Below are 24522 nucleotides of genomic sequence, written 5' to 3' on the forward strand. Positions count from 1 at the left end.
GGGGAGAGATGTTAGAGACTCTCATATTGTAATTACAGTCTCGCATGAGTACCCCAACCAGAGTTTTCCCTTGGGCGAGGAGTGGAGGGGTGCGGGCTATTTGAGATTCCCAGTTCCGCCCAGATAATTCACTGGTGCAGCAACTCTCGCATCCATCTCTCCTTTTGTAAACAGTGACCTCCAGTCTGCTCTGGGCTAGTGCTCTGGGAGCCACTGCGTCTTCATCAAGTGCTTTGCCAGCACTATAGACTGCCTGCCATTCTACTTAACTGGGCCAGAAACTCTCAACAAGAGACACGTGATCTCTCCCTGGATTACCAGATAGTTCCTTTCCTCAGAGGACAGGATAATTATGTGACATATGAATTCCTTTCGAATAAGGATGTGATTTAACGTTGCGATGACAAAATCAAGAGAATGCTTGGGCGTCACCACGAACAGACTCTGAATACTATTGTACATTCTTGTTCCTCAGGTACAATGAGCATGTTTCCAGAACAAACTTGTAAGCTGTGAAGTCGTTTCATATGCAAAAATACTTCATGGCATGGCAGTTTTCAAAAAAAAAAAAGTAAGTTCCATGCATTTAAATAAGGATTTTGTTCCACTTCTATTAATACCACTCCACACTTGTGTTGATGAGAAAAAAAAAAGAAAAAAAAAAAAAGTCCAACTGTATATTGAAATGTGTCCTTTGCACAGTGCCAATGGTAGGTCTCATCTGCCCTTTCTGAATTTTGTGTTCATAGCTCAGACTGTGCAACAGTACACAAAACAAGGACAAAAACACCAAATCTTAATAAATCATCATAAAAAAGAATAAAATGAAAGCGACTAACTTCACTTAAATAACAGTTACTTTAATATGCCAAACCTAATTAACTGGTTAAAAGATGAAACACGGGAGAAAAGTGGACAATATTAAAGCGTGTCCAGTTCATTAGCATTTCAGAGGCTCTCAAGTGAACAACTGGATCCTGATTTGCTTAGAGGGTTTGGTCAAACCTGGCAAATAAGTGATTCTCAAAAAAATAAAATAATAGTGCACTTCTGAAGAACAATGCTCATTATCAATTCAAGGGTTTGGGTTTAGATTCAGTTCAAACTAAAAAGGGAATCAAGAAACAACAGCGCCCTCGTCTGGTCTACCACCAGCAGATCAAGTGAAGTATTGACAGCAGTAAACATGTCTTCTCATGATCACATTTTCTTTTAATTTGAATGGGAGTTGACCATTTACACAGTAGTAGCTTGCAAGAGAGCTTCATAGATCTCTTTGTAAAAAACAAACAAAAAACAAACAACAAAAGAAACTATACATTTGTAATAAACCCTTTTCTGTACCAATCTCTGCAACATTATCGGGTCATACCGCTTTGAAAAAATAGTTGCATAATACTTTAAGTCAATTAAACATTTGTTAGAATTAGACAGTCATGTACATTAAAGAACACATCTAACCTACATGATGAATCTAGAGTGGAACGGTGGAGACCGCCCACCCGTCCACACATACAGTGTATCGCACAACCACAGTGTATCGCACAACCACAGTGTATCGCACAACCACAGTGTATCGCACAACCACAGTGAAGTCCAAATAATATGGTCATTCTCCAATAGTTTTTCAATGCCAACCATCAAAGAATCGTAGTGTAAGTTTGGAATTCTAAAGTCACATTATTATTTTTATTATACAAATTACAGTTTTCATGATTCCCATTTAACAGTAAGGTGCATTAATAAAGATTATTCAGCACACAACATCTATATATAAATGTATCAACTAAATAAAAAGCAACCAGTGAGTTGTGGTGCTCCATGCCGTAATAGACAAAGTTTGTTCATAAACGCTCTGGAGTTTTACACCAACATGGTTGAAACAGACACACCCTTTCATGTACCAACCTGGTCTCCCCCATACCATTTGACAAATAGTAGGAACATAATATATATTACACTTAAAAATTATATGCACATAAGATTAACCAGTCACTTCCAAAATAAGGCTGGTACACCAGTGGGTACCCTTGAACAGACATGCATGTCTATACAAACACACACAATGTGGTTTATCAGAAGAAAACACTATTAACTAATTATCAGTTAGAAGAAAAATTATAATTAGTACCGCCTTTACAAATATAATATGAAGATTTAGGATAATCTCTGTACACTATCTTCCCCATCAGGAGATAAAAACATTTTCACAAACTCTTAAATGAAGTTGAAGGCCTCACTGGATCTGTATAGCCTGAGGAGGACGAGAGAGAGAGAGAGAGAGAGAGAGAGAGAGAGAGTGAGAGTGAGAGTGAGAGAGAGAGAGAGAGAGAGAGAGAGAGAGAGAGAGAGAGAGAGAGAGCAGACAGAAATAACAGAACAGGAAACCAACTGTCACAGTCTCTCTGTCCTTTGACAACACGTCCTTCCAGACACGGCTCTGCTCCCGTCACGACAGAGCCCCCGAGGAGAGCCCGTCCCCTCACCCCCCCCCACCCTCAGTATTGGCACAGGGAACCTCCAGCGTGGCCCAGGTGAAACAGTGACCGCGAGCTCTCCATTGGCAGTGAACCGCCATCTTTCCTCCTCTGCTTCTGCTCAGAGTTCGGGGGCTTGATCCGCATCTCTGATGCTGCGGCTGCATACATGGTCAGCAGGGTCTGCAGTGGGAGTAGCAGGCAGGGGACCACCAACGGGAAGTGTTTGGTACCGAGGGCGGGCAGTGTCTGGGCTGAAGGACGGCACCCCTAGTCCAAGGTTTCAGACGTGGGGGTGGGCATCCCAGGGTACTTGGAGAGGGGGATGCTCTGTGCCAGGGGGCTGTGTTCCCCACCATGCCCCCCCCTCAAGCCCCGGTCTAAGTGCTTATTCTCAAGTGGACACGGACAGTCAGCTAAGGCCGGTGGAACCTGAATGAAAAAGAAGTAGAAGGCGTTGGGATAAGGATACTTTTAATTTCTGTTTTGTGTGTGTGTGTGTGTGTGCCAGACTGACCTGGTGTAGATCCTGCTCTCCTCGTGAACCTCCATCTCGGAGCTCTTGAACTCGTTGAGTTCCTTGCGGATGGCCGCCTGACGGGAGGACAGACATGGGCTCAGGTACAGCACAGGCACCCCCAACAGGCTCCAGTAAGATACACTCCTCTCTGCTCAGAAAACCTAACCACTCGGGCTCTTCACTGGGTTCATAACGTTTAAACACCATGCGGATGGGCTCAGTTGTGGGGGCTGCATTCGAGATTGTTACCACCATTTATTCTCCTGCCTATTTTCACCTCGCTTCACTGGAGCAGATAGTTCACATGGTAGAACTCAACAAAGCCACGGCATTTTGACGGCAAAAAGCATCTATTTGGAATGCAAATCTTATCCGAGCTGATTACCCCCTCCGACCCTGTACCCCAGTCTCCATGAGCGGAATTAATGAGCGGTTAATGAGGATCATCTGTGTGTGTGTGTGTATACGTGTATGCGTGATTGGTTCACGTCTCACCTTGTCGGCCGGGGTGAGCTTGGTCCAGGGCTTGTCTGCGCGCCGGTCGTAGTCGTTGGCATGGGTACACTCCACGTACTCGTGGAAGCGCAGGATCTTCCTTTCCTGCAGCTCGGCTATCGTGGGCCTCTGGGACAGCTGGAGGGGGGGGGGGGGGAACAGCAGACACACTCAGCTGCTAGCCCTCAGAGATAGGCATCATGTGCTTGTGACTTGTGATGAGGCTACACGATGATAGGTTGTCTTTAGACACATTCAAGGGCATTTTGAAAGGTTTGAACCTTTCATTTGCGGATCTGAGGGCTGTGAGTGTTTGTCTGTGTCCGTGTGTGCGTGTGTGTGCGCCAGCCTGACCTTTTTGGTAAGCCTGCGCTTAATCTCGCTCCTCTCTGCCCGTCGATCCGCTTCGTTCACTGAAGGGAGAGAAAACATTCCGTGAGAGAGAGAAAGAGAGAGAAAGAGAGAGAGAGAAACACTGCCGCCAGTCTCAGGTAGAACGGACCAGCAGCTCTGTAATATGAGCCGTTTTAATCACGGCCGGCACAAGGCCCGCCATTGTCTTAGGGAACGCTCGTCGCTCTGCCTTCACCAGACCCGTCTTGAGGACAACCCCTGATACTTCGGTCTGCATCTGACCGGCATACGTTCAGTTATGTAATATGCATGTCATGTTAATGCCCTTGGGACTTTACGATGAACTCAAAAGAGCAATCAAGGTAAATTACACAGCAGGATGGAATCGCAAGCAGGTCTTTCGCGCGAGTACTGTTACAGGCCACGAGGTGGCGTCTGAATGCGACAGTCTGAATTTCAGGCCGCAGGAGCCAATTACAATGGTGAAGAACAGCTCGACCGAAACAAAAACAAAGCGTGTAAGCAAATGAGTGCGGCACTCAGCAACGACTATGGAAATCGACCGAGAGGACGCCAAGGTGAACGTGCGTGTATGACGCGTCGGGGTGGGGAAGGGTAAAGAGAGGGCAGCGAATGACGGAGAGAGGGGGGGGGGTTACCTTGGAAAATGTTCCTCTGCTCCAGTTCCTCTAGTGAGGGCCTCTGGCTCAGCCTCCTGTTTACAGATACACGCAGCAGGTGCTCAGTAAGGTCCTCCATAAACAAAAGTGTCCCATGTTCAGAGAACATGGGGCACCCACACAGCATGGAGGCTTCGTCACACACACTGTTCTCTACACACACACACACTCAAACACCCACAGACACACAGGCACACACACAGTCTCACACTCACACACACAGACGGCCAGGGCTCACCGTGTGAGCGTGGTGCCGATCTTGTTCCTCAGGGCCTCCCACTGCTCCCGGCTCTGCCAGGTGGTGCCGTCCTGGTCGCCCTGGGCCTCCATGGCCTGGCGCTCCTGCTTCTCCAGCTTCAGCGCCAGCGTGTCCTTCCTCCTCACGCGGCTGGCCAGCCCGCCTGGGTTACACGCACACCGCGGTTAGAACGGGGCGCTTCACTGAGGCATAATGACTACACAGACCATACACATGGACAGACTACGATGGGCTTTGGAGATGAGAAAGAGCCACACCCTTTTTGCCTCCCATGTCCTCACGGATGAAACGCTTTGAAAAAGAGAAAAAGTGTTCTTACTGGGAGGGCCTTCGTCCTCGTCCGGGTCGTCCCTGTAGAGGATGGGCCCGTCCGAGTCGGTCTCCTCCGCCTCCTCGTCCTCCTCCTCCTCCTCGTCCTCCTCGCTGTCGCCGTGGCCGCGGCCCTCGGGGATGACCGACACGCGGGGGTCGTCCACCAGGCCCCTGCGGCTGCGGGGCTCCAGCTCGGGCTGCCGTGGCCCCGGGGCGACGCGCGCCGGGTGCAGCTTCTGCAGCTCCTCCTCCATGTCGAAGTCGTCGTCGTCGGGTCTGGGGGGGAGCGAAGGGGAGGAAGAAGGGGAGGAAGGAGGAGAGAGACATAGAGGGAGAAAAGAGAGAGAGAAATAAACAAACAGAAGGAGAGAAGGGGGGATAAACAAATAGGGTTCACACACTGTGGTAACTGGTACGATCCACAGATAAATGAAGCTCCAAGACTTGTGAGTGGATCATGACAGCTCCAGGGGGTCTGGCGTGAATCGGAGACAATTCCGAGCAGACAGAGAAAGAGAGAGAGAGAGCGAGAGCACTCACAGTCTGAGAGGCTCGATGGTGACGGGGAGAGAGTAGCGGCCCCCGTGCTCCACCAGGAACTCTGGCGGGGTCTCGAACAGCAGGGAGTGGGCCCTCTGCGAACTCCCCGTGTTGGACGGGGACGGCCTGGGGCTGTTGTTCAGGGCCTGCTGGATCAGGATGTGCAGGGGGATGTTGGGAGGGTGGCTGGGCGGATCCGTGGTGGGCGGCGGAGGTTCCCTCTGCTGTGGGGTGGGGGCGGGGTTGGGCAGGGTGTGGGGAGGCGACGGGGGTACGTGTGCTGGGGGCGGGGAGGTCGGGTCAGAGCTGATGTTCTCAGTACTGGGCCCTGCCGGAGCAGCGGTGGGCAGGGTGATGGAGACCGAGGGGTTGGGGCCGGAGCCGGGCCCCGAGGCCGGGGCCGGGGCCGGGGAGGGCGGAGGCAGCGGCTCCTCCGATTGGCGCTTGGTGACGGGTGTCATCCTCTTGGGCGGGGTGGGTGGAGAGCGCCTGGCGGGGGCAGGTACCACGATGACTCCACTGGAGGGCTGAGACAGCTCGGCTGAAAGGCACACCACACAAAGAGCATTACACACAAGCAGCCTACGCCTCAAACATCTGTCCAACACATTCGGAGTCGAGGGTTGTGTCTGCATCTCATTCGTGAAGACGCGTCAACTTTCGACATGCGTGGGAGCACTGGGGACGAGGGAGAGCCAGACAGAAAGCCAAGCACATAGTTGCAATACGAGATGTGTTCACAGGTGAAACGACAAGTCTCATCCTGTGCTGGTGAACGGGCTCAGCTCAAAACATCCCGAGAGGGATTGGGTTAGTAGCACTCCGCAGGCGCACTTGGCTGAGGTCATCGGTCCGCAGGCCGATCGATAGACCCCTGGTCGTGGAGACGGTTTGATCAATCCCATGCGTGGGGCTTTGCCGTGGCGGCCATGTCGAGTTAAGTTTTGCGGCAACTTCAGGTCGCTACATGCAGTTGAGAGGTGTGTTGGAGGGAGGAGCATGCTGTGACTGGTGGTGGTAGGGGGGGATGATCCGTGCCGCTTGATTGGTTATCAGAGCCGGTGGAGGGGGGGGGGGGGGGGGCGTGTGTGGCCGGGGAGGTGGTTCCCAGCAGGGTACCTGGGCAGGGTTGTCCAGCACGATGGCACAGGTGGCTGGGCAGGGAGAGGTAGTGGCCCTGCTCGCCCTGCCGTCTCCAGCTGTACCAGTGGTGGGGGGCCGGGCGGGACCTGGAGAACCTGTGCAGGGTGGAGGCTGGTGGGGAGGGGAGGTGGAGGGGGTCAAGGGCGGCCAAAAGGAGGGCTGGAACACAGACAGGCCTGGCCGCATGGGAGCACCATCCTCGTACTGTGTGGAGTGTGTGTGCGTGTGTGCCCGTGCAAAACTCAATCGTTTGTCAGGACTACTAGGTTGGACACCGTGAACGAGTCAAGAGGTTTTTCAGGCAAAACGACGTGTGTGAGAGGGGGATATCGTTTTCATAAATACCCCTAGCGGCATTTTGTTTCAAAATTCATAGGGTCTATTTTGTTTACCATCCATACAGTTCTAGACTGAAACTAATTGAAGTAAAACAGCAGCAGCTGCAAATCTTAGGGCTTGCTGCTGAGTAGGCAGATACTGTACACTCCTGGTGTGTGAACGCGTGTGTGTGCCAGTAAGTCCTGGGAGGCTGACAGACAGTAGGAAAACACAACAACAAGCCAGTGTCCCAGGGGCCTCTGCTCCTGCCTGCTCAGCCAATCAGACCGGCCTCTGCGAGCAGCGAGCCTGTCAAAGTGGAACGTCGCTGTCACGCCCAATTAGATTTAGAGGCTGTGAGTGCAAGTAGCATATGTATGGCAACCACGCCGCCCAAACTGGGTAGGAATGTTTGAGATTCAAAACAAATGTCACCGTGTGTCTATATATGTGCGTACAAGCATTACTGTGTGTATGTGTGGGTGTGTGGATCCTCGCAGCAGCAACTGAAACCTGGCAGGGCAAGCTAGGGCAAAGAACACGGCGCGCTGCGAAGGGAGCATGTGCTGGTGGTAGCGCCCCGCGGCGTGATGGCCAGCCCCAGCCAGGTGGCGCAGCGGGGGGGGCGCGCCGGGCTTGCAGCTTCCACGCAGCAGAGACAAGCCCCATCCTGCCCTCCCTCAGGACAATGCAGCTCACACACACACACACACACTGAACCAGCACGGCCTGTATAGTCCTGAGCGCGGGGGGGAGATGAAAATCCAACGCTCCTGGTAAGGCGACAGACACCCGTCTGTCACGATCCAGCAGAAATAAACGTGTCCCTCGATCGCTGTGGGAGAGCGGGAAGCTGAAAAGGAAGAGGTCAGTTGTGTCGGGGAGTGCGTGGAGCGACGAGGCGGGCCTAGACTCACCAAGCAGTGCGGGGTTGCTGTTGCGGTTGCTGGGCTTGGGCGGGGGGACGGGAGGCTGTTTGGCGTGGGGGGGCACGGGAGGGGGGGCGCTCGGCTCCCCGGCGGGGGGGGCGGCGGAGGCGGCGCGCGGAGGAGGGAGGTCGTCGACCATCAGGGAGACGGTCCTTGGGGGCTTGGCCACTGGTACAGCAGAGGAGGAGGAGGAGGAGGAGGAGGGAGGGGCGGGCTCAAGGGAGGGAGCAGCGGGCTTCTTGGGGGGCAGCATGGCCTGTTTGGGGGGGGGCAGCTCTCTATGAGAGTCGCGTGCAGACTCGGGGTCGGGGGCAAACCGGGCACCGACAGACCCTACAGAAGGGACAAGACACACACACACACACACGAACACAAACACATTTAGCAGAAGCTCAAAGTGCAAACACAGCAAGCGGTCGTGACGCAAAGTGCTGAGTGCGTACAATGCAGAGCTGAGGAAAGCTGTTGCTCAACACTGTCAAATAAGCAGCTTTTTCAGAGTTGATCTGGAGTGAGTGGGAGGGCCTCGGGCTCCTAATCTGCCCAGGTTAGTGATCCACGGTGACATTGGCGTCTTACCTGTGCGCGGGCGGAACTCCTCGGGTGGGGTGCGCCTGGACAGCGAGGACGTGCCAGTCATCTCGGAGACGGGACGAGATTTCTTCTGGTCTTCGTAGAAGACTGGGCCGGGCCTGGCCTCGGTCTCAAAGTGGGGCCTGGCTGGAGGGCGGACCTCCTCCACGGGTCTTTTAGTATCCGGCCTTCCCTCGCGAGCTTCCTTCCTCTCCCTATCCTCTCTCCTTTCCTTCTCCTCTCTCCTTTCCTTCTCCTCTCGCCTTTCCTTCTCCTCCCTCCTATCCCTCTCCTCCCTCCTATCCCTCTCCTCCCTCCTTTCTCTGTCTTCCTTCCTCTCCCTCTCTTCCGGTCTCTCCCGCTCAGTTCTCTTCTCCCCGCGGTCGTCCCTCCTCTCCCTCTCCTCTCGCCGGTCGTCCCTCCGGACCTTGTCGTCCCTCCTCTCTCTGTCCTCGGGCCTGCCCTCCCTCCTCTCCCTGTCGTCCGCCCTCTCCCGCTCCTCCCTCCTCTCGCGCTCGTCGCGGTCTCTCCGCTCCCTCTCCTCCCTCTCCCCCCGGTCGTCCCTCCTCTCTCGGCGGTCCTTCTCCTCCTTCCTGTCCCCTCCCTCGCGCTCCCTGTCGTCTCGCCGCTCCCGCTCCCTCCTCTCTCGCTCCTCCCTCTCCTCCCTCCGGCCTCGCTCCTCCCTCTCGTCGCGCGGGTCTCTCCTCTCGTCCTTGTCTCTCCTCTCGTCCTTGTCTCTCCTCTCGTCCTTGTCTCTCCTCTCGTCCTTGTCTCTCCTCTCGTCCTTGTCTCTCCTCTCGTCCTTGTCTCTCCTCTCGTCCTTGTCTCTCCTCTCGTCCTTGTCTCTCCTCTCGTCCTTGTCTCTCCTCTCCTCCCGCCGGTGACGGCCCTCGTCCTGGGGGCCCCCTCGGGGCAGGGAGCCCGCTCGCTTCTCGAGGTCCGAGGCCAGGCGGCCGCGCCGGTCCCCCTCCGCGGGCAGGCGGGCGTGGGAGTCCACGTCCAGCGGGGCGCGGCTGCTCCGCGAGGCGTCCGACGACACCCTGCCCCGCAGGTCGCCGGCGGAGAAGCTGCTGTGGCGCTCGTCCACCTGGGGCAGCCAGGTGGGATTCAGGCTGGACCTGGGGTCGGAGGGGGCGTCCCCCCCCTGGGAGACGCGCCTCCCCGACAGAGAGATGTGGTCCACGTCTAAGGCCGGGCCGTGACCGTTCTTGGGCAGCGGGGCTTTGGCGCGGTTCGCGTCGTTGATCTCTGTTCCAACACAGGCAGGCGCAGAGAGAGAGAGAGAGACACACGGAAACATGGGTTTGAGGATGTGGTCATGCATTTTTTTTTTTTGGGGGGGGGGGGGGGAGGAGGCAGGATGATTGCGTGTGCCCGTCAGGGGGTTTGTGTCTGGGACCCACCATTTTCGGGGATCTCTTTCAGCACCCCTCTGTCGATCAGCTCCTGTCTGGGTCTTCTCATGGAGATCTTCCTCTCCAAAACTGGAAAATGGAATGACAGATTTACTTTGTAATCAAAGATAAAAGGCTAAATATATCACTGTAATCGAGGATGGAAAAGGAGAAGGGAAAAAGTCCCTTCATGGCACTGGTACAGTGTTTACCCTCCACGGTTCTTTACTAACCTATAGAGGTTTCCGTGAACTTCTCGCTCGCCTTCTTCTTCCTCCACTTCCAGGGCTTGAAGATGTTGCCGAAGGTGGTGAACTTGCCCTTGCGCTTGGACGGGGGGCTGCTGCTGCCCCCAGAGTTGCCCCCCACGCTCCCGGTCGAACCGCGCTGCAAGTCCACCTCATCGCCTGAAGCACGCGGGCGCAGGGAGAGGTGGGACAACAGAGAGAGAGGGACAACAGAGAGAAACAGAGAAAACGAGAGAGAGCGAGAGAGAAAAGACAGAAAGAGAGACCACAAATTAGTCTGGTTATCGCTTTGTCCATGTGATAGGACAGACTTCAGGAGTGAAACATCTCCTTGTCTTGAAGCCGTGTAGCAGAGATGACCAGTGTGTGCTGACACGCCCCGCTCATGTAGGTATTGACGGCAGTGTCCATGTTTGTGGTGTGTATAGTAGTGTGAGGCGTTTTGTCTGAGCTGGGTCTGAGAGTGGTGCGACATTCCTCTTGGAGAAGACAGGCAGACAGCCCGAGTGAAGGCTGGCAGACGTTCCTCCATTATTGCCAGCCAAGTTCTCCCAGCTGTCCCACCAACAGGAAAGACTACATATACCAGAAGACCTAACTGCCGAGCTGGATTTTTTTTTTTTTTACAACAACATATCTTGTAGGTCTAGACTCTTAAGGATTAAGATCACATTCACGGTTGGATATCAGGTAGAGTGGAATCTCTACAAGTAGAAACAACATCACAAAAAAGGAATGATCCCAAAATACACTGTAAACAAAGCGGTGTGATACTTGTTGGAAGGGATTACTTCAGACATAAACTTCAGTTTATCCCGCTCGGGTAGAATGAACTATTTATGAGTCAACACCGGGCGTGAAACCCATTTTTAGATGATGATGAATCTCCCTCTCAAAACGTGCACACAAATTGTGTAATATTGTGCTGTGGGGATCTAGCAACCTAGCCAAGAAGTGCCTTGCCAAATGAGAAAAAAAGCCAAGTGAACCCTTATTGAAAGAGGAAGAGAGAGATAAACATGGTGATCTGATGAAATGCCATGCTCCTCATGTCCATCTGTCTAGCTCAACTTCCCAGAAGAGATGATTATTCAAAAAGGACTTAACAGAAATGCCAGTTACATATGCACACGTATTCTCCTCACAGATGAGGATCCACTCCAGGACAAGGCTAATTTACAACACCCTCCTCCTCCTCCCCCCTCCCGTACGTTGCACCCTGAGGCAGAGGAACTCTTTAGAATGTAGGTACAATCAGTGCCAGTCACTGTTGCGATGGGCGTCTGTCCCTGCTAATAAGGAGTGGGAGAGAAAGCATGAGAGCGTTTGGAGGGAGGCAGAACAGGTTGTGAGACAAGACCAGGCAGGTTGTCTGAGCCGAGGCCAGGTCCCGGATCCCAGGTGAACACAGCCTGCCGGGGTGCCAGATCCATCTCATCTCCACCACATCCCCAGTTCAAAAGGAGCGACACCTGCTTTTACAGAACAAGCGAAACCTTCTGCAAACCCACACCAGACGCGGTATCTGAGTGGGGTTTGAACCGTCTGGTCAATACAACACTGGTATTTGAGGACGCGGTCCTGGTGAAAATGTCACCTGTGGAGTAACAATGGAGTAGGGCAGTGGCGTTGCACAGTTGACACGCCCAGAGAAATGATGACAGGGCCTGATGCAGCTCATGTCAAGGTTAAATGTCAGTCAGCCCCTAGAGCTCTCAGTTTAATTGACATGCGAACAGGAATTATTGTTCGGGCTAGGGGACAGCTCAGAAACAAGAATGTATCAAAGCAGAGGCCTGGTTAGAGCCTTAAAGCAAGCAGAGCCAGCGCGATATGTCTACCCAGTGCTCCTGTTTCGCCAAGTCTCATTTGCCTCATCTCCCCAGGATAAACAAGGCTGTCTGGCCTCTCTGCTAGTCCGGTGGGGGTGGGGGTGGGGGTGGTGCGATGGTGCGATGGTGTGTGTGTGTGATCTCCATCCGTATGCTGCTGAGAGGCGAGCTGGCAGCAACGCGGGGTGTGTGTGTGGGGGGGGGGGGGGGGGACCCTCCCTCTCTCCCAAACACACTTGTCTCCCAGCTGTTCCTGACACTTACCCTGGCCACCAATGGGTGCAGAGAAGGAGAGGAAAAAGGGGGGTGGGGTGGCCTTGGGGTTGGTGTGACAGGGGAGGGGCTGGGCCGTGTGAGCTGTGTGTGTGTGTGTGTGTGTGTGTGTGTGTGTGTGTGTGTGTGTGTGTGTGTGTGTGCGCGTGCATGGCTGGTTGCTACGGGCGCTGGGCTGGCGGGCGACCTCGTGTTACAATGGAAGGCGACAATGTGAGATGGCGGGTGTCGGTGAACGCCAGCGGCAGGAGGAGGAGTTAGGCTGGACGGCGGACGCCAGCGAGGGAGGCCTCGTGGAACAGACCACCACCACCAGTCTCTGCAGCCAAACTTACAGGGTTAACAATGACGGCAGGCTAAGCTGGACTGAAAGCAGCAGAACTTGTTGTAACAGAAAAGAAAATCTGTGAACGGTTTTGTCAATGCGCCTATTGTTTTTCAGGCTCCTGAACCCGGTGCCATTGCAGTAACATGGCCAGAAGAGGCCTGGGTGCTCTTATGCAATAAGCAGCAATGCAGTAAGTCCATATGACCCATGCCAAAGGCATGACAAGCCACTGAGTCATTGAAGCTGTGGTAAAAATACAAATACAGAGTAGAGCGTCCCCCCCCCCCCCACACACACACACACACACACACACACACACACACACACACACACGTTATGGTTCACCTTGTGTCCACGTTTGTGTGGAAGACTTACTCATAAAGTAAGTCTTACCCCCTCGGTTGTCCTGCAAAGACTTGACCAGCCTTGAGCCATTTTAACGATGTAGCCTACCATAACTTCCCTCAAAGTCCATGAGAAAACAATGCCAGCAACTGCAAAGTCCACCACTTTCCCAGTCAACTGTGACCATGTCATGTGCTTTACCCTCCCAGAGGAAACATAACTCCTTCTAAGTGAGTTTCCAAGCACAAGATAGACAACTTGAAGAGGGCTATAAACTGAAGCAAGTCCGTCTACTGACAACACAAACAGGTTCCTATGTGTTTTCTGCGTCGAGCGGAGACAGTGCCTTGAGGGCAAACACACAGTGCAAACACACATCACACACTGTAGGAGACAGGATGCCAGCATCCTGGACTTGACTACATCAACCCAGAGAGGTGGAGATAAGGAAGCAGCTGGTGCCTAGCACCCCCAGCTCCTGCAGTATGTTCTTCAGAAGAAGCCTCCCGTGTTCCAGAGCAGGGGAAGAGGGGGGAGGGAAGGAGGAGTGCAGAAAGATGACAGAGTTAGTGGAGCTTCGTGCCTTTCACAATCGCCGCATTCCATCGGCACACATTCCCCTACACCTGTCTGTGCCTGCTGCCTTTGCCCCTGTACGCACACACAAACACCAGTGTGTGTAGCCTCCATCGTAAAATCCACAGACTGGGGCACGCCAGCTCTGCTCAAACTCTCTAGACATCCTCCCCCCGGAACCTTCCACCACCCCACCCCAACAGCAGGCAGCCTCCAGGTCCACAGGGGGCTCTCCAGTCCCCGTGTCACTGGGAGGACTCACCGGTGTTGTTGTGTAGCGCTGGTTGCTGGGCTGCTGTCTGAGGGCTGGCGCTCTGTCCCATGCTAGCTCAGTCGTGGCTGATGGCCCCGGCCTCTGTGGAGGCCCCGGCCTCTGTGGAGGCCAAAGCCCGAGCCGCCACGGGCTGCGGGGGAGGACGGGTGGAATATATCGACCGTTTTGCGCCACTCTTCTGGAACCTGCCTTACAGTGCTCCTGTAACCCAAGACTCTCCTGCTCGCCGAGTTGTGCTCGCTCGCTCTCTCTGGACTCGCCCTCTTCCCCTCCCTTCACTTTGTGTGTTTTGGTCTCTCCCTCTCTCTCTCTCTCTCTCACACACACACACACACACACACTCACTAACTCCCTCAGCCGCCAAGTCCCTCCCTTCCTGGTTTTGGCTTCATAAATAAGGTACGTCAATAAGGCTTCACCGGCAGTCTCACATGCCTGTCATTCTTGAGGACAGATTTCAGGGGGCAAAGTTCAGGAGAGGCGAGTTGTCGTGGAGCGAGGGGAGGAGGGGGGGCCATGGTCTGGTTGTCAAGACCAGAGGGGTTTGCAGTGGGGCCCCTCCAGTGCCCTTCCACGGGCTGACACCCAAAGCTCCCCCAAGGGCAAGAGGAGGGCTCTCCAGGGAGCAGTAACATGAGAAGTGGAAGGTGAGCTGGGCCTAGGTGGAGCTTCACGCCCGGCAAGAGGAAGTGACATCACAGAAGTGTCAAATGACATTCCGGGATCCGACCATATATGTGCATGCGTGAGAAAAAAAGGCACTTCAGCCGGCATTGTACTGCCTCGTCATTCCGTGCTAGGAAATAATGCCTGAGGATGGTTATCGACAGTACTCAGGTTTTCACTGAGAGGGTTGTTTTACAGCCAATGTCCTGACTTTTTTTAATCAACCCTTTGTGAAGTTTTAAAAGGTAATTTGGAAACGCTTAACATGCTAAAAAGTATCAGAATGTGAACTACTAGACCCATCTGTCTACCTTGAGGGAAAGATTATGACCCCACCCACCCACAACACACACACACTTGCAGTAGGCTACTAGCAGGTCTAACACAGGGTCTCACTTGTGTTGTTATGTATTTCACACTGGTCTTAACAGCAAGCCATTACACTGACAAACAGTGCGTTTCAGCGAGTGTTAAATCTGGCATGAACTCCACGGAGAGTGGTAGAGACAGAGCAGCTTGCCCGGATGTCAACATTTCTCTCAGGCCCTCTGGCTTGGGGGGGGTTGTGATTTGGCTACCGGACACACTGATAAGGAAGGACGGGAGAGTAGATCTGTCCTACTGCAGGAACAGCCATCCCTCTACCAGGAGAACTCCGGTTAGTACAGGGAGGCACACTGGAAGGTACAACAGCAAGCACCGACGAGGCAGTTAGACCAGATGAAGCCAGGATAAAGCAGTGAGCCATCTTGTGTATGATGACACAGACACTAGCTAATCTGGTGAGCGAGCACTGAACCATCTAATGGCAACACGGTCCTTACTGATACATTCCACTACTGAGAATCTTATCAAGAAGGTTACAATGTTGAAAATGTCCAGCCCACCGTTGCCAGGCAAACTAGGCACATTTTAAAGTAAACGTATTTAAAAAACAATGTTCTCCGCCATTAGTTTTCACAGTAAAAAGCAGAGGGCAGCTTCAAGCTCACTATACTTTGGACCATTCAGGAGTGGGTGAACAGTGAGCCTCAATTAATGAGTTACAGACATGTTGCCTGTAGGCATCTGCTGGCTTGTTTACCCTTCCTAAGGACCTATAGGGGAGAACCTAATCACCTGGACCAGAAACCATTCAGCTTTGATTGATCATCTGGTTAACTCTGCCACAGCGTGTCACTGTGAGCGAGTCAAGAGAGGAGCTAAGCAGTGTGAGCGTCCATGACCGCTAACAAATTACCTTGGGAGGTGCGGGAAGCAATTGATAGAAGAAAAAAAAAAAGAAAAATAAGGGTCTGATTTCTGGAAACTTCTTAATGGATTCCAAGAGATCATCATTAAGTAGTTGAGCAACTGGGCTTGTTTACGGATTATTGCACAGGCTTGTGGCTCCCTCTAGAGTGTCAGTGGGGTTATGACAGAAAACTAGCAGATTTAGAGAATGACAGGCAGGAATGAGTGGAATGCAAGGCTATGGGTCAGCTTTATGATAAGGCAAATAATCATGAGCACAACCCTGGGAACTGAAGCTGACTGTCTTCATCATATGTTACTGGCAGACAATTATCTAGGGAAAATCGGGTAGATTTGAATTAAAATTCCAATTTGGGGGAGAAAGATAACATCACTGGAATGAAAATAGGCTCATGACTCACAAGAACAACACGAAATGTTTCATCCTCAAAGCACGTCGATGGTTATAACACAGTCATAGGAGAAAAATAGACACACTGGATGAGTTCAGTTTCACAAAGGAAAGTAGCTTACAACACACTGAGCTTACTGCTGCAACAGTCACAGAGACTTGTTGTATGCACATTAGAACACAGGTAATTCAAAAAAAAAGTCATTCTTAAGACAAGGCAATAGCCTCATAGTAGGCATAAACATACAAAAGCTAATATTTATACAAATTAAATAAAAATATATTCGTAAAAAGAAGCCGCAGCAATAAAAAGTACAGCTATAGAAGGGAGTTAAATAGTATAAAACAAAGGGTTGGAGTGCCAATGCTGAGAACAGTCCCCATACTACAGTGAGGGAAAGAAGCTATTTTTACTGTCAGTCTGGCCAGGCAAAGATAAGAAGATCAAGTCACCCAATCGGTTTAACCCTTTGATTTTGTTGTCCCAAGAACTGACTTAGCTTGACCTGTGCTGTGCTGAGCCAATGAGGGCCCGGTGCTGTCTTGACCCACTGTCCATCACTGCTCGGATTAGCAGGGCCACAGTGGGCCGTCCCAAAAAACGCCACCAACACCCGTCACATGGCCCCACGCTATTCAGTTCTGTCGCCTATCTTTACAGCCTGGAGAAGCCCATTTCTATCCGGTGGCCTGCCAGTAATTGCCCTACAGAAAGACATCCAAATGCACCCGAAGCAAGAGAGATACTCACACACAGTCTGCTCACACTGTACAGCCATCCTAGTTGTAGTCAAAATCCAAACAGAGGTTCCCAGATTGGTAAAGTCCCACTGGTGTGAGAGATGAGGTGCCGGCGTGACACCCGAGTGTGTGTACTGTACCTGACACCAGCGTGTCCCCTGCTCCACACACAGTGGCCTGTCGAGAAACTGAGCTCTGGGCCTTGTGTGTGTGCGTGGGTGGGTGGTGGGTGTCTTTGTCTCTCTTTGCAGGTGTGTCCTCTAGACAAGGCCCTATCAACAACAGACAACGTGTCAACACAGGCCCACGTCACTGCCCCAGCCAAGCCTTGAAGGATACCGTAGCAACTTAGCACTGTGTTGACTCACCGTTTTCTGGCCTAGCGATACCATGTCTGTCCCTGACAGGACAGAGACTAACACACGCAGGCAGAAACTCACAAGTTCCTCGTATGAGTAAGGTTTCAGTTACAGAGTTGGAATTACATCATCGATAATAAATGTTGGATAGTCAGCAGTGAAGACATAAACTAGTGTGTGTGTGTGTGTAAGTGTATTTTGTGTTTTTCTCACCTTGATTTTCCATCACAGTTCCTGCGCAGTCAGCAGAACCTAAATAAGACCAAACAAGAGAAGAGAAGCGGATGAGTTCAAAACAGCTGAAAAAGCAAAGTAACGCTAAACAATGTCAAAGGAGAACATGACACAGATAAACATGTTTAGTTCCTAAGCCTGATAACAAAGCACGTAAGGACCTTATATCTGTCGAGGGACACTGTCAGTTTTGCATCAGTACTGTCTGTCTGAATCCTCAGAATACCTCAGAGTGGAAGGGTTCCCACTGTAAACGTTTAAGTTTGCTTTCAGTAAAGTCTCATCAAGACGATATTTGGTGTTGTACTGAGTAAATGCTCGGATTATTACCGTGTCAAAATGTCCAACAACTTTTCTCCTATTACAAAATGGCTTCGTAACATGCGGAGCTTTGAAAATCCATCATCCCTGAGCCATCCTTCCTGGCCTTTCCCCCTGTGTGTGACAGAGAGGTGTCCGTCTGTCTCACTGTGGTGGGAACTCCCATGTCACACTGACTGAGTAACTCCACTTTTCTAGGCCACGCGAACCCCGGGATTTACACCGCAGCTAATGGAGAGCAGTTGGAGAGGAGGAGGAGGAGACCTCACTACAGATGGTGCCATGGAGGGAGTAGCAGTAAAGGAGAAGGCCAGGGAGCGCACATGCCTAGTCTGTGCCCCACATCCGTCACATGGCGAGGAAAGCTGGATGCGTTCACGTTGTTTTTTACGTGAGCTTTGCCGTATTGACTTGCACTGCTGAGACTGCACGACTAGACCACAGCAACCATGTGTCATCTGGGTGTTTGGATGCTGGTGTGGACAGGCTTTGATTGATTGGGTTAGGGTTAGTTAGGGTTGTCTGCAGTTGTGTGTAGACATAATGGATTTGTTTTGGGAACCTATCCAATTATTGCATCATGGGTTTCTCACTGTAGAAAACATTTGATCAGAAATTCAAGCTCAAATCCTATAGGGTATGGGTTTGGCCAAGTTTGAGTCAAATGTTCGTAAATGTGACATTATGGCTCTAACTCCGCAATAACTGTGATTCTTTCTTTGAAGTCTACCCCTGAGGCCTACCCCTGAGGCCTACCCCTGAGGCCTACCCCTGAGGCCTACCCCTGAGGCCTACCCCTGAGGACTAGGCCTACCTAAAAAAGCAGGGGCCAAAAGTACAACCACTAACAGTATTAGTAAGTGGAACAACCTTACTTCTCAGGCAGACAGACATGTGTTCAGCAGGACCATCAGGTGTTTCTTCCCATGGCGTTAATCAGTTAGTCTAGTTAAAGGCAGCTTTGAGTCGTCCTGAGTGGCTCAGAGTGGCTCTTTGAACCAAGTGTGGGAGTGTCCAACCCCCAGGCCCTCCCAGGGCAACAGCTAGCCTGATGCTAATCACCAGCCGCCAAGCCCGTAGGACTGTTTATCTCACACGGTCACAGCAGCAACTTAACGGCTGGCCAGCGTGTCATTGGCCGCATCGAAAGTAGGTGTGGCCCGACCCATAAAGAATGATGGGGGGGAGGGGAGTATCGACCAGCGTTATGGAATGTTTCCCACTCCGAGCAAAGTCCGTTCACCAAAACTAGCTCATGTCCCAGCCCATGTGACTAGCTTGTGTGAAGAATGATAGAGAGCTCGAACCTGGAGTCAAGCACTTGACCCGCATGTCACTGAGACTGGTTAGCTTGGCAGGCTGCCCTTTAGCAGAGCCACAGAACCATGGGAACCGCAGGTCAAGAAAGTTCAACCGATTATATTTTCATTCAGCACATATAAAGACTGTTGACGAGCTGTAATTGCCTAAATGTCTTGGGTACATCTGCTGTGCTCGCAATGAGAACTGGGTAGAGTACTCTATACTCAGCTAACACAATGACTAGAGAAAGCCTCTTGCTTGAATCCCACTATCCTCACATTCACTATTGAACAGCATTGACCTTCTGACACTTTATTCAACCAGGATAATCCTACATATTAGTTTAGATTAATTCCAGACACCAATGAGAATATAAAGACACATCAAAGGAATTGGCTTGACACTGTAGTGCAAACAAAGGATTAGTTAGGTTAAAACAAACATTACAGTATGATTCCACATGTGGTTTGACGAGAAAACATCTATCTGTGAGGGTTTGGCAAACTAGGCTGTTCTTATTTGAGAAGGCTAGGCTATGCTTTTTCATATCTTCTATTGTTCATTTGTAATGTATTTCTTATTTTGCACTTTTCCACTTGCCTGTTTTTGTCCTCACACTATGTTTATTAGCAAACAAATAACTAATAACGTACTATGTTTATTGTTGCATCATCAATAAATACTATGTAATGTAATACCTTACTTGGTAATAGACCCACTTCTTATTCAGATTATTTTGCCTGAATTATGGCAGGAAGTAAATGCATGCCTGGTCAGATGTTGCCTGCCCAACTGGTTTGGTGAGTCCAGTATATTGTACACCTGCACAGCTGAAGGGGCCTTCTATTTGAGTGTCACGCAATGCACACCCTGTAACTGAGCTTTCTAATCCACAGAATGCGGGCAGGATCAGGCAGAGATGAACTACAGTGTACTGTAAGCCTGCCATCATCACTTCACCCAAATCACCAATTTCCACCCTCAAACAGATTAGGCTAGTATCCTTCTAAGCCTGGATAGTGTCGAGATGGGCCATTTAGAACCATATAAAAGTCTCCTTTTCAGGGGTTTATCATGTGGTTACTTCTTAAAACTCTCACATTACATTCTTAGCAGGCGCTTTTGTCCAAAGCGAAGTACAGAGCAGGAAGTACTGCAGAAGATTAAGGACCAGGAGCGGACGGGTGGGAGGAGTTAAGGAAAGGTCTGTAGCCACATTGCAAACCCAATTGATCTCAAGCTACTTCACTGACATGTTAAGGAGAAAGAGACCGATCACATGCCCCTGGGTCTATTTGAGATGGCCAATGATGCGCATGGTGAGAGCAAACTGAGGTTTCCTACAAATTATTCACTAGACAACTATCAGCACTTAAGCTAGGCTACCCTGTTGTTCCGTACTCAAATTTCCAGGCTGTGCATCAGGTCTGCCTGACTTGCCACGACTTGCCTCTGAAGGACAACCACCTTTTGAAATGAGCAAGCAGGAAGGCAAACACAGAAGTCAAGGTGCCAACACAATGCTTTTAGTGCAGACTACAGAGGAGAACCAAGATAAGGCATGAACTGGCAACACAACACACAATGAGCACACAGCCGCCATTTTGCTGAATCTGTTTGGTGAGCACCAAGCAGGTGAGTGATGGCCTGTTTTGGCCGGCTCTGTACAGTAGGTCATGTTTGCACAAACTTTGTGTTCATGAGGGTTTGTGTGTGATGGCCTTACCAAGCCAAAGCCTCCACTCGTAAAAGAAGAAAACAAGGACATTACAAAAGGAATAGCTGAAATAACAGGCTAGATGGAAGCCGGATTTTCAGGTTTGGTCATTACAGTGAACGCTCTGCAATGCACATCTCACATGAACAACCAGTTTGACCCAGTATGACATGAGTTTAACTTCCGTCAGACTAAGTCATATGAAACCGGTGGGACGGATTTGATTTTAAAAGCCTAAACAGAGGGCAAGCAGCATTGCTATGTCCAAGCCTAATTCTAAACTCTTATCAGACCCTAACTTGCTGCAGCATCAACTATCCTCTATTTTTCATTGTTCTGATAAGTCTTTGTGAACATCCTACAAAAACAGGCAGTGCTGCTATTCACTACCATCGTCGCAATAGCTCATTAGGGGCCACAGAGTGGAGAGGAGCTGGGCTGAACAGGGCACAATCACCCATTGTGTGGAGTTCATTCTGCAAGCTGGGCTTTCATCTCATAAAGTGCCACGTTGGGGTTAGTTAGCAAATGAGCAACATGGCTCTGAATGAACTTCAGTCAACACTCCCAGTTGATGTCATGCTGACAGCTATGCAGTATCCTGCATACAAACCCACAGCCTAAAAAACAACAGTTCAGTAGCATCAGTATTGTTGTCTGGGAAAATCTGAAACATCTGCACTTTGGGCTGAAAGAGACTGTAAAGGTGGGCATGGACAGTCAAGTCTGGAGGGCTAATATAAAAGTTCTCCCTTCCATAGTTGACTGATCTTACCCCGCCTATAGGCTACCACCTGTGATCCCACCTGTGATAAGAGATGGCCGTCATCAATGGATGCAGGGATCTTAAACCATTAATTAAAGGAAGAAACACAATAGCCTCTCAGAACTGTTTGAAGCTTATCTTGAACTGAGAGCATAAACATTCTTTTGTTTTTTCCCCCATTTCCTAGAAGTAATTTCAAGTCATAATTTCAAGACCTGGGGTGATTTATTATACAAAACCCCTTTATCCCCATTGTCATCACTTGGAGAAAATGTGAACATGTTGAGACTGTCAAAAGTGCCAGCAAAGGAACGTTGAGAATGCAGGAAAAGAAAAGTCTTTCGTTTAAGTAAACAAGTGGAAATACATGCACAACTAAATGAAAGTAGATGCATACAATGTTTGTACACTTTCTACAAACCATTGTTTTATATTACCACTGTTTACCAACAACTTTAACCTGTCAGTATTTGATGTTTCACCATCCCCCAGAATGCTGAGAACATGTATACATTTACAGCCACAAAGCTCTGCGGATAAAAAGTCGTGAAACCTATGTTCAATTACTTGAAGTTATCGTTCTACTATTTGAAGTTTAAACTCCATTGATATCAGAAAAGCTTTGACATATCTCGTAGCACTATCAAGCTAGCTAGTACTTTGGCACCACTACAGCGAAGTTACTGCTAGCTGACCCAGCAACAGGTGGTATTAAATGTAGCTAGTCGATAATTTAACTAGTTTACGAAATCAATTCCAAAACATACTAGATTAGGCTAAGAAATAACGAATGACAAGTTCAAGATCTACACTTACCGCGATTTCGCAAGCTATGACAAGTTCAACGCCCCCCATCCCCGCTGATTTCTGTGTACAGCACCCTTATCGTGCTCAATCACTTAGCACTCAACATGGAACTCCAGTTCATTCTAGCTTGTAGCTAGACTAGCTCGGTAGCTAGTTAGTTAGCATGCTGAACAATTAGAGCACGCAACAGTGACCCAATAATCAAATTTGCCAAACCATCAACGTATATATATTTATAATTTACCAAAAGGACATATATAAGAAATAAATGTAAATACGAACTTGTCTTTTCCAAAAGTTCCAAAACCCAAACAGGTGTCAGTAGTCAAAGTATAGTAGGTCTTCCACTTGAAAGATTACTGCTGCACATGCGCACTGCATGGCTTAGAAAACCTGCCCTTCACTGATTAGTTAACCTACCTTTCAGAACAGGAAACGAAGCAAATTTAACAACATTTTTACATATTGTTTTATAATGTATACTTCCTGGATTATCCCCCAAAAAATTGCACATACTAAACTGTGATTATGATAACACGAAAGTTACAAGAAGCAGAATTGAACATTGAATGTGTTTGTAGTGTGTATGAGTATGTGAGTAAGTGTAGTAAAGAGTTAGAGTAGTATGATCTCTGCTGGTCATCAAATGAATAGCAGGGTTGAAATAATGTGAAAGAAGACATCGCATAATAGTTGTTGTGTAGTTTCTGCTGCCATCTACTGGGTCAGGGAGATATATCAGAAAACTGATTACAGTTTTTCACAAAACAATAACGGCTTTCTCAAAACTGCACACACAAAACTAAAAACCTCACACACAAAATGCTAAACCTGACACTCCCTTTGCAAGATGACTCTTCCATCAAATCTCTTAACTGTTCACAAAATGGAACTCCTGTTTTCATGTGGTACACACAGACATATTTTCAAATGACACACACATACCATTCATTGAGTACACACAACTAATCATTGGTCTGCACACTGCAAAATCGAAAACACAATTATAGAAATGGAATACTCCATATGAATGATAATGATTCTGGAAAATGAGCCATTTGTCTTTTTGTAAAATGTCTCAGTTTAGGCCTACTTTTTTTTCTACTTTTTTTAGTCAAACATAAAACAGCACACAAATATGCTGTTCCCCCCCCCCCCCCCCCCCCCTTCACAAAAATGAATTAGGCATCATGCATTCGGTTCCTGTCTGGCCAGAGGGCCTCATCCACACTCCTTGATGCGGTCTGTGTTCCGGTTGAATTGAACCCTGTACATCTGTTTCATCCGCATGGCATTCCTGCGAAGAATACTGTCCAATGTAGAGAGGCTGACGGTCTGGACCTTCCTGGATGTAGCATGGTCAGCCAGAATCCTAGTTTGTATTTGTCGGAGTATGATAGCGTTGCTTTCACAAACCATATTTACAATTTCAGTCTCCTGTTCAGCTGTGAAAGTGTGTGTTCTTCCTCCACGGTGTGGTTCTCTTTCAGTCCTGAAAAATACAAATACTGTGAGCACACTGTATTCTATTGATAACATTTACATTACATGTATGCATTTAGCAGACACTTTTATCCAAAGCGACTTCCAAGAGAGAGCTTTACAAAAGAGCATAGATCACTGATCATAACAACAAGATAGCCCAAAACATTGCGAGCAGCCAAAACATGAAGCATACATTGTGGAAAACCAAATAAGTGCCAAAGGGAAGAACCATAAGAGCATGCAGTTAAACAAGTTACAATGAACAACATGAAACTCCCCACAAGAGTGCAAGTGTACCTGTAGAAAAAACAATCAACAGTAAAATATTCCACAGCGAGTACAAATTGTGATAAGCAGTATTACAGTACACAAGGCAAATTGATTTCGTACCTGTTCTCCATCCTGAAGGTTCTAATGATTGCAGCAACTGTGAAGCGGCTGAGATTTGGTTGGACCCTCTGGCCAGCCTCCCTCATGCTCAAACCATGGTTGAGCACATGGTCAACCACAGTGGCCCCAATCTCATTAGAGACGACCGTTCTCCTTCTTTCTCCTCCTACTCCTTCTTTTTCTCCTTGTCCTTCTCCTCCTCTTCCTCCTCCTTGTCCT

General features: G+C 49.8%; 1 protein-coding gene across 6 annotated transcripts; it reads right to left on the reverse strand.

Annotated features, from left to right (window-relative positions):
• Positions 1-1189: 1189 nt before the first annotated feature.
• On the reverse strand, positions 1190-22832 carry phactr4a (phosphatase and actin regulator 4a). 6 transcript variants are annotated; one of them, XM_062445754.1, is made up of 15 exons: positions 22711-22832; positions 17495-17533; positions 10228-10401; positions 10004-10084; positions 8607-9848; positions 8016-8360; positions 6757-6891; positions 5638-6178; positions 5105-5373; positions 4765-4927; positions 4506-4561; positions 3847-3905; positions 3493-3630; positions 2995-3071; positions 1190-2909 (listed from the first exon to the last, which is right to left on the reverse strand). In XM_062445754.1, the coding sequence occupies exons 2-15, from the start codon at positions 17505-17507 to the stop codon at positions 2894-2896; spliced, it is 3309 nt and encodes a 1102-aa protein (XP_062301738.1). In that variant the 5' UTR covers positions 17508-17533; positions 22711-22832; the 3' UTR covers positions 1190-2893. The 6 variants fall into 6 exon arrangements, with proteins under 6 accessions (XP_062301738.1, XP_062301739.1, XP_062301740.1 ...); XM_062445755.1 differs by lacking the exon at positions 22711-22832 and adding an exon at positions 22438-22536; XM_062445756.1 differs by lacking the exon at positions 22711-22832 and adding an exon at positions 17677-17695.
• Positions 22833-24522: the final 1690 nt, after the last annotated feature.

The sequence above is a fragment of the Osmerus eperlanus genome, chromosome 20 (assembly GCF_963692335.1).
Source record: "Osmerus eperlanus chromosome 20, fOsmEpe2.1, whole genome shotgun sequence".
Taxonomy (NCBI): domain Eukaryota; kingdom Metazoa; phylum Chordata; class Actinopteri; order Osmeriformes; family Osmeridae; genus Osmerus; species Osmerus eperlanus.